The following is a 13,429-nucleotide window of genomic DNA, read 5'->3' on the forward strand; positions in this document are numbered from 1 at the left end:
TTGGTCTGCAGGCCGATGCTCTACTCACTGAGCCAAACTGGCTAGGGCGGGTTAGTGTTTTAAAAGATAACTGGTGGCAAAGAGAGGGATAACTTCAGTGGGGCAAGAATAGAGTTGGGCACTTGTTCTGCAGCTGTGACAAGGGACCTTAGAGGCAATGGGCCCTGGCTAGGATCTGGAGCTGTTAAGGAGGCAGAACTCGGGGACTGCCTGGACGTCGGGGCTGAGTGAGAGGGGTTTCTGGCTCAGGAACTGGGTGGACATAGTTGCCTGTAAGAGCTGACAGCTGAGATGGAGGACTGACGGAGAGGCAGGAAGTGCTGAAGGCTTAGAAGTGGGTGAGTGCAGTCATGAGTAGCCTGGGACAGAGCCTCCTCCGGGACATCCAAGAGGAGGGAATATCAGACCCCAAGCCCTGGGGACTCAGGAAGCTCTCGAGGAGAAGTTTTCTGTCATTTAAGGAACTCCCAGTCCGCTGGGGGAGACAAGTGAGAAAGGCCACAGTTTCAGAGTCTGGAGACTCAGAGGACAGAGGTGTAGTGCCCCTCCCGCCCTTCCACCAGCACCTGGGACCTCCGGAAGAGCACACATCCGTCATGCCATCTACTTCCCAGCTTTGGACCACACTGCTTTCTTCCCGGGAAGTGCCACTTCTCCCTGTCGCTCCCGCCAGGCTGACCTAGGGGCCCATCTCATTTCCATCACATCCTGCATTTCTCCCAGAGTAATTAACTACTTTCTCAATTAACCAACACCCCCAACCTCCTGCAGGGCAGGGACACCTGGTAACAACTTGTTTCTTCTTTGTATTTGTTTCCTCGGCACCTAGCACGGTGCCTGGCATGCAGCCTGACATGCAGATGAATGTTGGTAGCATGAACAAGTGAATGAATGATTGAGGAGTAAGCCAAGGACTGCACAGGATACTACATGGAGGGGAGCATGGAGGGGAACATTGCTAGCTGCTGTAACACACCCCAATATTGGTGGGAAAGGTCATTGTCCATAGAAGGGGCAATGCAAGTGTCCCTGGTTGGTGGGTGATCTGGGGTCCGGGTTTATTCCATCCTGTGGCTCTGCCATCTCCAAGGGACCCAGAAGCTCTGTATACAGCCAGCAGATGGAGGAGGAAGAGTGGGAGGATTTTAGGGGGAAAGCCTTGAAGTCACACACACCAATCCTACTTGCATTCCTTTTGGCTAGAACCTCGTTTTAAGACCGCACTCCACCGCAAAGGGGACCTGAGAATGCAGTCCTGGCCAGGCAGCCGCTTTCCAGTGACAGTTCAGCACTATTGACATGTTGGGACAAATCATTTTGGGGGGCAGAGGGAAACTTCCTTGGGCATCGTAGAATGTTTAGCAGCATCCCTGGCCTCTACCCATTACATGCCAGAGGTGACAATCAAAAATGTCTGCAGGCATTGCCAAAGGTCCCCCCGGGGGCAACGAGCATGGCTCTGTGGTATGGAAGGGGAAGCCTACCTTCTTGGTGCCCAGCTGGCTGTCCAAGCTGCACGGGGCATCTAAGCCAGCAGGGGTGTGGGAGTTTAGAAAAGGACACCTGGAGGAGGAGACCCCTGGGGGAGGTGACACTTGAGCCTAGTGATGATTTGGAATCATTTACTCCACACTGTGAGAAGGGGAATGGCTTTGCAGTCAGAGGAAAGAGCGTGAGGAGGCAGGATGCATAGCTGATTGGAGGAATTCAAGGAGAGATGAGAGACTGGAATGGACCCTCTCCTGTGCATTATGGCCTCTGACAAGTAGGAAAAAAAATTGACCTCTCTTGCTACAGGCATGAGCTCTGTCCCTTTCCTTGTTGCACAAATGGAGAACTTTCTGCTAGAAATATCACAATCCGGTGGCCTCTGCATTCAGTAGCACTGGAGGAAGGACACAGACTGTGGCCTCTTCTCAATTGTCCCTCCTGGTTGTTGAGGCCCACAGCCTCCCTACTGTTTGTTCTGGGCTTTTTTCCCTAAACCCCTTCTGTCACCTTTTCCTAAGAAGCAGATCACTGTCATCTCAGTGAGAGCCTTACCCTTGGGAAATACTAGCTTCTGCCTAATCTTGCTCCCTTGCCCTAGCTGGTTTGGCTCAGTGGAAAGAGTGTCAGCCTGCGACTGAGGGTCCCAGGTTTGATTCCCCACCAAAGGCACAAGTCCAGGTTGTGGGCTCCATTCCCAGCAGGGGGCGTGTGGGTGGCAGCCAATCAATGATTCCCTCTCATCATTGATGTTTCTATCTCCCTCTTCTTTTCTGAAATCAATACAAATATATATTTTTTAAAAATTAAAAACAATTAAATCTCTGAAACCGGTTTGGCTCAGTGGAGAGAGCATTAACCTTGCAGACTGAAGGGTCCCAGGTTTGATTCCGGTCAGAGACATGTACCTTGGTTGTGAGCACATCCCTGGTAGGGTTTGTGCAGGAGGCAGCTGATCTATGTTTCTCTCTCACTGATGTTTCTGGCTCTCTATCTCTCTCCCTTCCTTTCTGTAAAAAAAAAAAAAAAAAAAAAAATCAATAAAATATATATTTAAAAAAAATTAAATCTCCATCCTCCACTCAGACCCTGGCTTTTCCTCTGAGCTCCGGCCTTTGCTCTGTAACCCTGTTCTACACTCCTGCTAGCCCTTTCAGGCCCCATTCTTGCCCTCATTGCTAGAGCATACTATTTAAAAAAAAATTTTTTTTTCAGGGCATCAAGTGTATAGCCCCTACTTAAATCAGAGTTCTCCTGAGCACCAGGCCTTGTTTTCTTCCTGAAGGAAACCTCTAATCTTATCTGGATATTAGGCTTATCTTGGTGAGTCACTCTACCTCACTGGGCTTTGTTTGCAATGTGACAGCATGGCCGTGACCCTGCCCCATGGCTGCCCATGGCTCCTGGGGAGAATGGAAGGGGCAGGCAGGGAGCCAGCCGTGGGGGCTGGGCCGAGAGCCACATCCTCCCGGGCAAGGTTATCATCTCTTGGACACATGCCTCTTCCTTGCCCTGCAGACATGCCTAGGGCCTCACCCCTGTCTTTGCCCACAGCACTTCCAGCTCAGACGATGGCAGTAACCACCCTTTCCCTGCCCCTGCCTTTCCTATGTGTGCCTCACCCACAGGGAAGTCAGACTGCCTGCCGGGCTATGCCACTTGATTCCTATTTCCTGGAAACGGAAAACCCACTTCTTGATGGTATTCAGAGCTGACACCTTTCCAGAGTCTCTCCTGCGTGCCAAAGCAGTCACACTAGGCACAGCTGCAACTGATATTTCTTGAAATACATATTCTGGCTATCTCCTCCACCTAAAAAGTCCTGCCTCCTATATGGGCTGAATTGTGTCTCTCTCAAAAAAAAAAAAAAAAAAAATTCATAGGTTGCAGTCCTCATCCCAGAGTGGGACTGAATGCGAAGACATGGTTTTAGAGAGGTAATCAACTTGAAATGGGATTAGGGTGCGCCATAATCCAACATGGTCGCTGTCCTTATAAAAAGAGGAAATTTGGACACAGACATGTACAGAGAGGGGGCCGTGTGAAGACATAGGAGAAGCTGGCCATCTGTAAGGAAAGGGCTCAGGAGGAACCAACCCCGTCAACACCTTGACCTCAGACCTCTAGCCTCCAGAACCGTGAGGAAATAATTTGCTGTCGTTTAAGCCACCTGGTGTGTGGCACTTTGTAATGGCAGCCCTAACAAACTAACATACCTCCTGTTTTCCCACTGCCTATTGCTGACCTCCCACCATGCCCTGAGAGTCCCTCATGATGTGGCCTGGGCCCCATCCTCATCTCCTGGGGTCTTCTCCCTGCCCACACTTTCTATGCAAAAAGCCCTTTTACCAACCCTTTGCGTGGCTGTCTTGCTTAATTTTCAACCCCACATTCAAGGTCACCACCTCAGAGAGGCCTTTACAGGTCTCCTATGTAAGGTACCTCGCCCCCTCACCCCCTTCCTCCTCATAGCACCATGAACTTTTCCTCCCTGGCATTCTTCATTGGTAACGTTTGATGTGTTTATTTATTTCCTGCCCTCACAAGCCCGAAACTGTTCGCTGGGGTGCATGTTCATTATCTAGCAGTGTCCGGCACGTAATGATCCCGAATAAATATTTGTTGTGTAAATCAATCTTCGCCTTGTCAAAGTTTCTATCCAGGCCTCAGGGTCCCTCTTGAAATTAGCCTACTGATCCCCAAGTCCAGGAAAAGCTTGCTGTCTGATATGCCCTGTAATATGCCCCTGCCGTGGTGATTACCACTGCCTGACTGTATGGGCTGTGTAGGGGTTTCTATCTGTGCCCCACATCCTGCCAGGCCAGCCACACGCTGCATCTCTGCATTGCCACAGCACAGCCTGACACAAAGCCCAGAGCCCAGGAGGCCTCAGAAAAGGTATACAGACCCCAGAAGATCAGAGAGGCAGGAACGGTGGGGAAATTGAGTACACAGGCCAGTTACAAGGGATAAAAAAGGGTACCCCTGTCCTCTGTAGCCCCAAGGGAGAGAGATGACAAATGTTCTTTTTGCCTGGAGGCTTTTGGGGTAAACATCAGCTGCAGGTTGCAGCCACAGAGCAAAGTTCTGGGGCTGAGAAGGGGGTGGGGGAAGTCCCCTGGCCTGGAGCCCCAGAATTATAGAGCAGCCAGACTCTCTTCTGCCCAGCTGTGGGCTGCAGGGGAGGGCTGAGTGTCTGCCAGCTCTTCTCACTGGAGAACCCCCCCCTGCAGGAGAGGGGGTAGGCCCAAGCTTTGGAGTCATGGGGCCCACCCCAGGGAAGATCCTGCCAACAGCCAACCCCGCCCCCCACCCCCCAACCCCACTCCCCAAAGCCACCACCCACTCACCACCCAGCCAGTCCTTCTGCCCCTTCTTCAGGTCTGGTAAGGCCCTGGGCTGTGGGGCTGGCTGAGCCCTCTCTTGCGGCCTGGACAATGGGAAGGACGAGGCCCCTCCCCACTGCCCCTGGGATATAAAGCAGGCCTTTCACAGTGCAGTGCTGACTGCTTCGGTTGGTTCTTGGCACCCAGCGAGGCAGCTTCAGGAGGGGTGAGAAAGCAAGTGTGCTGGGGGTGGGGGTGGGGCTGGCGAGTCTGAGGCAGCTCCCCTACCAGGGGCCACTCAGTGGTCCCCGCAACTGTGGGGTGAGCTCAGGCAGGACTACGAATCAACTTGGGCTAGGGGAGGAAGACAGGCATCAAGGGAGCTGGGAGATCGTGGCTCTGGGAAGGAAGGGCAGACACCTACTCCTCAGGCCCTGCCCACCACCTTCCCCCTTGGGATAGGCAAACCTATTGCTCCTTCCTGGCTCTTCCTGGCAAATTCCCAGGCTCCTGGGCCCTGCGCTCGCAGAGCTCGGGTTTGGCCAAAACCCCAAGCCCCCAGCGCTGCTTCTCTCCGGTGCCTCTGGCAAAGGGGGTGGCGTGCTCACCAGCGACTGCTCTTTGGCTGGGCTAGCCAGCAGGGGCCTCCTCTCGGGGCCTTGTCCCTCTTGGACCCACCCTGTACCCTCACCCGCCCCCTCTCTCGCCAGAGAGTTTAGACAGAGAGGGAGCCATCATGACTGACGGAGGAGCCTTGGGGAAGAGGAGAACGAGACGGCGACCGGGTGGGGGTGGGGGATGGGGTGGGGACCGGTGCTCAGCCCTCGGGGTTTGGCGGAAGCAGCCGGGCGGGAGGGGTGTAGAGAGACTCACGCCATTGGGAGAAACTGGCCTGGTTTGGAGCCAAGGCTGGGGGTGAGGGGGGTGTGTGTGTGTGAACATTAAGCAGGGTCTGGTTATTTCATTTTGAGGACCAATTGTACAAGTAACTCTTGCAGCATCCTTCTACAACCTAAACCCCCCCTCCCCCAGCGCACACAGGCACTCCTCTCTCCGTCCTGAGATTTTTGTCTTAGGGCAGGGGTAGGGCCATTCGGAGCCAAAAGAACGAACGGGTCCTCCACCCCAGCTGCCCCCCAATTCTCAGCCCATCTCTACGCACAAACACCCATCTTCCTCCGGGGATGGGGTCGGAGGCTACGGTGAACCAGGGCTCCTCCACATCGCCCCCCCCCCCCCCAGCCCTATATTGCAAGTTCAAAGCCACTACCCAAGATCGGCTTGTAGAAGCCTTGACGTGGGGATCCGAGTGCTTCTTTGGTTACCTTTCCCCAGACAGTCTTCCAGTTTCTAAACGTGGGAGAGGCGTGTGTGTGTGTGTGCGTGTGTGTGTGTGTGTACGCGCGCGCGCGCCGCCTGTGTGTGCGCGCGCGTGTGTGCCTATCACCGTGTGTGCGTGTGTGCACGGGGCTTATATTAATGAGCAATCTTGGAAACGACGAGAGAACCGAACTTAAAAGAAACTGGTCTGTTGTAGAACAAACAAGGAATAAACAACCCGTAAAATGTAATTTGTGGCTCCTCTGGAGGCGGAGGTGGCGCTGAAGAGGAGCACCCACTACCCAATATATTTTTATTTTTTATTTTTTTGCTGTGCCTCCACCCCCAGCCGTTTGGAGCGGCGGAGAAGCGTCTCGGGAGTGATTAATCCGGGGATAATTCACCCCCCCGCCCCCCAGCGCGAACCCCGCGAAGCGGGATTGGAGGGAGTCATTTCCGAGAGCGCAGCGCGCCTCTCCCCGGCCGGGCGGACACTTGGTTCATTCCAGCCGCAGAAGCTCCAGGCTCCCGCGTACCGGGGTTTTTTTCCCCCCCCGAACAGAAAAAAAGCTCCGGAGCTCCCCTGACCTCCTTTCTCCTCGGCGGGAGCAGACCTCTCCCTCGGCGCTGCCGGCCAGCCATGCCGCGCTCGCGGGGACCGAAGCCGGGGCGCTGCGGCTGCCCCGCGGGGAGGGCTCGCCGCGAAGCCGGGGTGTCGGCGCTCGTGCCGGGCGTGGGGAGCCGCTGGGGCCGTCCGCCGCCGCCGCCAACGCCGCCTCCGCCGCTGCTGCTGCTGCTGAGCTGGGGGCTGCTCGGCGCCTCGGCCGCCGCGGGTGAGTCCGGCCCCGCGGGGAGCCGGCGGCAGCCGCGCGCCCCACCCGAGTCCGATCCCGTCCCCGGCCCTTTCCCCGCCCGCCCTCTCTCCCTCTTCACCTTCCACTCTGCCCGTCGCCCACCCTCACGCCTAGCCCCAGCCTAATCCCTCCCCCCCACTCATCCCTCCCCCCAACAGTGTCCTCACCCCTACCCTCACCCTCACTGCTACCCCCAAACCCAGCTGCAACTTGGCCGGATCCGGCCGGGGTAGGGCCTGGAAGACTGGCATCCCTTCCCGGGGTTTCGGGGCACCAGGATCGTGGCTTCAGTTTCTCCAGCCTCCCAGCCCCCGCCAGATGCAAGGCTTTCCCCCAGATAAACTTTCCTGGAGCCCTCCCCCACCCTCCCCATTCTGGGGGCCTGCAGGGTCTGCCCCGCCCCCGCCCATTTCCCAGCGGATGGAGCCCGCGCCCGGCAGTAGCCGCCGGGAGACTGCGGCCGCCAACCCCCTCCCCAGGAGTCCCCTCTGCGCGCCCAGGGCTTCGAGGGGGTGCCGGGGGGCGCGGGCCCCGGGCGGGGGTCCCGGGGATGCTTTGCCCGAGAACTCAGGTGGGCGCTGGGGGTGCCGAGGACGTGGAAGCGAGGGTGGGGGTTGTGCCCGCGGGCTGGGGAGGGAGTGCCTCCAGCAGGCTCCACGCCACCAACCTTCCCACCGGTTCCGCTCCGCGCCAAAGTGCCCTTTCCCGCGCCCTGCTGCAGCCCGGCGCTGGGGCTGCGGCACCTGCGGCAGCGGCGGCGGCACCGGCGGCGGGACCTGCTCCCGGCAACCGAGCCCGGGAGGAGGCTGACCGGGCGGGCGCCGCCAGAACTTCGCGGGTTTCTGGCTGCAGCTGGTGGACCGGGAGAGGCACGCGGCCCTTCCAGAGCATCCAGCCCCCAAGTGGGGAATACTGACCTCGACTGGTGCCTCCCCATTTCACCCCCTGCACCCCTCTGAGGCTCAGCTGGAGCCACAGCCTAGAAAGTTCCTATTCCCCGGGTGGGGGACGGGTCCAATGGACGAAGCCTGAGGGCCCGCCTTGCCATTTAGCATGGAGGCTGACACCCTAAACACCTGCTGCCCGGGGATCTGGCTGGAGCCACCTCTGGCTGGAGCCTGGTTGGTTTTTTCTGGTTTGTTTTGGTTTACACCACTGATCGAAGGAACCTCCGAAGGCTTCGTTCGCCTCGGCCACCGCAACATCCCAGAAAGTGCGTCCCTGCGTCCCTTCCCTGGCAAGCTCTCCGACTCACTGTGACCTCCACATTTTGTGAGTGGCTCCTCGCAGACCCTGTGGCCAGCTCCTTAGCCGGCGATGTTAGGGTTGCTAGTCTGGGAGGGCGTCGGAGCCAGCTCTCAAATCCCCACTTGATCGGACTTTCTCGGTTTCTCGGAGGAGACAGAGCCGTCATAGCGGCTGACGCCCAGAGAGGGGCGCCCGCGGTGCGCGCGCCTAGGAGCCAAACCTTGCGCACACCCACACCCACTGTCTGTGAGGCTCCGAAGGACTCCGCCGGTCACCCAGACTTGCCACAGGGGCGGCGAGGAAGCCGCTGCTCCTGGCTCTCAGGCCTTGAAGCCCTTTGTCCAGGTCTGGCCATGCTCCTCAGGCTTAGGGGGCCTGAGCGGGCCCTGTCTGTGATCCAACAATTTTCTTAGCCAGACTTGTCCTGGCCCCCAGGGCATGCCATGCCCCTGGGGAAAGAAAAAGGGCCATGCAAGGGAGCTAGCTTGCAAGCTGCAGGGCGCTGCTGGAATCCTGCTTGCAGAGACCCATCTTGCCAGCGGCTCCTTTGGTCAGAAGAGAAGTTGGGTCGGGATTGGTGAATGGTTTGAGGAGGGGTGTTACTCTCTGGCAGCCCTACTCTTGCTTCCAGTGCTTTTCTTTTTAAACCTTCCCTGCATGTAGCTGTGCTGTCTGGCCTTGCAAAGCAACACAGATTTGGAAATGGACTTGGTGACAGATGATTGCAGGATTTGGAACAGTCGAGGGGAAAGCACATTCATTTTGTGTTGTGTTCACATTGTTGACTTTAAAAGACACTCAGGGCTGAACAATCTCCCTTCCCAGCCCAGTGATGACTGGATAAAATGAGCATAAGGATTTGATAAGGAGAGCCTCCTCACCCACCTTCATCTTTGATCCTCGCTCAGCACCTTCCATCTGTGCCTGGCTTCCCTCTGCCCCTGCTCCTGGTCTCCTTGGAGACTTCCATCAGTGACCCCCTCTCCCTACTGTCAGTCACTCACTCTTCCTCCTTAGGTTTCCTCTTGGCCTATAAATGGCTTTAATCTTTAACATGAAGTAAGCTAACCAAACTTCTTGGCCCATTGACCTTTTAGCTACCATCCCATTTCTCTTCCTCTTTAACAAGTCAGTTCTCTTCCGAGGGTCTTCAACTTTCTGGACCACCCATTACTCCCTGTGGTCCACCTTCTGTCCCCATAAGGAACTCTCTAGGAAAGATAGCCAAGGACCACCCTCTTGCTTTCTGTGGCTGGCTTTTCTTTTCCCCTCTCCCTCCTCTTTTTCTTCCTTCCTTCCTTTTCTCTTTCATCTATCTTTATAGTCCTTTATCTATCTGTGACTTTGAATCCTTTGGATTATTCCTTTTAAAAACTTCACTTCCTTGAGCTTCTTGGACATTGCTATTTTTTTTTCTCTTACCTCTTGGCTGTTCCTTCCCAGTCTCTACAGTAGCAATTACTTCTCTCCCCCTAAGTATGGCTTCCTGCAGTTCCACTCCCATGCTTTCCCTCATTTTCTTTCCTCATTCCCCAGGTGAGCTCATCCGGGTCCATCCCTTCCACAACCACACTCTGAAGCTTCTAGACAGATCTCCTGCCAAGATGCTTCTGCTGATTTATGTCTACTGGCTTTGTTGCACACGGAAATTCTGGGTCTGGACAGCCCATATATCTGGTGACTTCTCATCTAGATGCTACCTTTCCAAAACAAACTCATTAGCTCCTCTCCTGAGCCCCCAATATTCCCTCTGTAGGCCGATGATACCTGCAGCCTCCCCGTTACCCATCCCCGAAACCTGAGTGTCATTCTCAACTCCTTCCTTAGGAGGTAGCCATCAAATTCTTTAAATTTCAGCCAAAGCCGGTTTGGCTCAGTGGTAGAGCGTCAGTCTGCGGACTGAAAGGTCCCGGGTTTGATTCCGGTCAAGGGCATGCACATTGGTTGCAGGCACATCCCCAGAAGGGGGTGTGCAAGAGGCAGCTGATTGAAGGCTCCCTCTCATCAATGTTTCTAACTCTCTATATCTCTCCCTTCCTCTCTATAAAATATCAATAAAATATATTTTAAAAAAATTCTTTAAATTTCAAACCCTCAATTGTTCTCAAACATCCCTACTTTTCTCTGGACTTAGAGGCTCTGAGGATTGAAAAGGCTGAAATGCCTCCTATCCCCTTAATAATAAGTAATTAAAAATAAAAGTAATATTAAATTATAAGGAATTACAACAAAGTTCTGATTTTTCTCATCCTAACCACTTCATTGCTTTAAAAATTCAAATACCAAATTATTATTATTATTTTAATGCTCTGTACTTTGCTTGTTCCTTAAGCTCTTGCAGACTGTTGCACTGACCAAACCCAGTGTTTGAGTACAGTACTAATTGAATTTATATTCAAAGTATTTATCTATCTGCCTCAAGTATTGAACTCTGAGCTTCCTGAAGGCAGGGATAGTGCTTTATTTCTCTTATATCCCAGCCCCCAGCTCAGAACCTGACATAGAATTGGTGTCTGATGGATGGTTGTTAATCAGTGGATAATTTTAAATATTTTTGGACCATTTTTAAAGGGCCTGATAAAGATAAATAGTGTTAGAAGTCAAGGAACCTAGAGATAACCATGATACCAAGTTCCCCATTGTCCTCCTTCCCCCACCCAGAACTACATGTGACCAGTTGGTGAGATAGCATATTCTAGAACCATCACAACAAGCCCTTGACACACATGTTTCCCAACCCTGCAAAGGAAAGGCATTTAGGCATCAGTATATGGACTTGAAATTCCAACTGCAGTTGAGCTGTGAGTTCATGGGATAACGACCATATTTTGGGCTGGTGAGTATGTGGCTTTGTCGCAGGTGAGGCTAAAAGCGCGTGGCAAGGGGCCTGGAGAACCTGATTGCGGGGTCTTGGACGCTGTGAGGTTTGGGTTTGTCTGGAAGAGCCCAGCAGGTGGCTTCAGCAGCATCACCTTGACTCCTATCTGACCTGCTCTGTTGCATCATCATTGTCACTCCAGCAGATTCAGGGAATCTGATCACTCAGCAGAACCTTATGTTCCTTGTTGGACAACTAGCTGATCTTCAGACCTTTCCAAGGCCCAGTTCCCCACCTGCAAAAGGGACTAGAAAAGGATTAGAAATTAGAGATGCAATAGGCCCAGCACATACCGATCTCATCGAAGGTGCCCCTTAAGTGGAAGTTGGAGCTGAAATAGGAACACTGAGTACAAAGGACTCAGCCAGGAAGTCTGTGCACTCTCACAGTGTCCTCCCCCACCCACTGTGCTCAGAAAACTGTCTGGTACTCAGGGGAGTAACACTAATAGCTGACATTCACTGAGGCCTCATCCTGTGCTGACATCATCCCAAATTTGAGATTTGTGTATCTCAAATCTCAAGCAATCTGGTGAGGCCAGCAATGTTATTTTCCCCATTTCATACATGAAGAAGTAGGTTTGAACCCAGTCTACCTGACTCCAGATCCTTTACTCATAGCTACACTGACTTCTAAGGGGACCCAACAGGTGAGAGACCTCTGGAATCCTTCTGCCCAGGCTTCCAGCCCCAACCCTGCTTTTCCCTCTGCCCTTCAACCCTCCCCCCCCCCCCTTCAGTTTTGCTGTGCTGCTCTTGGTCCTTGAGGCCTGGATCCAACCTTCTAGCGCCTCAGTCAGCTGTGGTTCATCCATCTCCACTATAGTCTTGGGAGGAGACTGCAGAGTTATCCTTGGTTTGCTTCTATTCCCAAACACCCATCTGGGGTGAAGTCTCTTGTGGACTGTCACAACCCCCAAGTTCCCACCTGTTTTAAAATCATCAGGACATATTGGAATGTCTTGTTGAATGAAATGATGTCCGCCTGTGAACGCGGGCAGGGCGGTGGAGCCCAGATCACAGTCTTTCCATGAACACCTGTTGAGAGGACCTGCAGTTGGTTCTCTGGAACACAGGCTCCTTTCCCTCAGGATACCCTGTTAGACATTCCCAAAGCATGCTGTTCGGAGGAGTGGGAATAGGTGAAGGGACATCCCCAAGGGAATCCTATTGCATCCTGCTAATAATAGCTGGCTAATGTTTTATAGACATCACTATTCAACTCACACAACCATCCAACCACTATAATATCATGTGTGAAGAGACCGAGGCTCAGAAATTTAGCAATGTGGCTAAGGTTGTAGAGCTAATAGGTAAAGGAGGCAGCATTGAAGCCCGGGGCTACCTGACTCCAAGGCCCATCCTCTGTATTCACAGAAAGCATTTGTCACAGTGCCGGATGCATTGTTAGCATCAGTGTACGGTTGTGGCTCCCTCTCCTACTACTTTTACTGCTGTGACTGTCCAATTGCTTTTGGCACCAGCCTCTTAGAATCACAAAAGAAACAGTTCTAACACTATGCCACTCTGAGGTGCCACTATACGCATCAGCAAGAGTCTTTTCTCTTTGCTCCTCTCATTGAAAACACAGCCCTTAGATCTTGGTCAACTCACTCAAAGCATCAGGACTTAGCCTTTCTCTTCCTAGAGTGGTCAAGGGGGAGGAGTCTCTATCCCTCTCCCTAGAGGTTGGAGACTGCCACTGCCACTGACCTTGGTTTTCACTCCTTGAGTGGGATATGGCCTCCCCACCACTTCCTCTCTGCCTGCAGAGATTTGCCACCATAACAGGGGAATATCTGTGTAAACCTGCAAATGGAGGATGACTTCACAGCCCTCTGCCTCATGGAGACATTATCTCAGGCTTCCCTGGCTGTGAATAGAACTTAGCTCCTTTAGACCCACAGAAAGCAAAGGGTGGGCTATGCATTGTGGGGGTTTCTCAACTTAAAAATGATGATGCAGTTCTTAGAGAAATTTTTTGTGGCTCCTGTATGTTAAGAAACAAAGGGAAACTGTATTTATTTTCTTTCTGGACTCTTGAGAGCTCAAATCCCTGGATTATCTTCTCATACCCCTCCTTTAAAGAGGATGTTCTGTGTCTTTTTTCTCTTCCCCTACCCAAATACACACTTAGCTCTTAGATCTTGTAGGGAGGGCGAGACTTTGGGATGTATCTCCATATAATTTGAAGAATGGTCATGCCCCCATGTAAATCATAAATGAGAACTCTGGCCAAGCACAAAAGGAGAGAGTAGGGAATATAATGGAATATGATGGGTGGAAATTGGAAAAAATAAAATAATTTGAGATGGA

At 53.2% G+C, this 13,429-nt stretch overlaps 1 protein-coding gene across 3 annotated transcripts in view; it reads left to right on the forward strand.

Annotated features, from left to right (window-relative positions):
• Positions 1-6,657: 6,657 nt before the first annotated feature.
• Positions 6,658-13,429, forward strand: part of CSMD2 (CUB and Sushi multiple domains 2) — a 540,305-nt gene continuing 533,533 nt past the window's right edge. For all 3 annotated transcript variants that reach the window (XM_036446754.2, XM_045584884.1, XM_045584885.1), the window contains exon 1: positions 6,658-6,967. In XM_036446754.2, the coding sequence (XP_036302647.1) occupies positions 6,775-6,967 (193 nt within the window). In that variant the 5' untranslated portion in view covers positions 6,658-6,774. The remainder of the gene's footprint in view (positions 6,968-13,429) is intronic.

This window comes from Pipistrellus kuhlii, unplaced genomic scaffold (assembly GCF_014108245.1).
Source record: "Pipistrellus kuhlii isolate mPipKuh1 unplaced genomic scaffold, mPipKuh1.p scaffold_m20_p_2, whole genome shotgun sequence".
Classification (NCBI taxonomy): Eukaryota; Metazoa; Chordata; class Mammalia; order Chiroptera; family Vespertilionidae; genus Pipistrellus; species Pipistrellus kuhlii.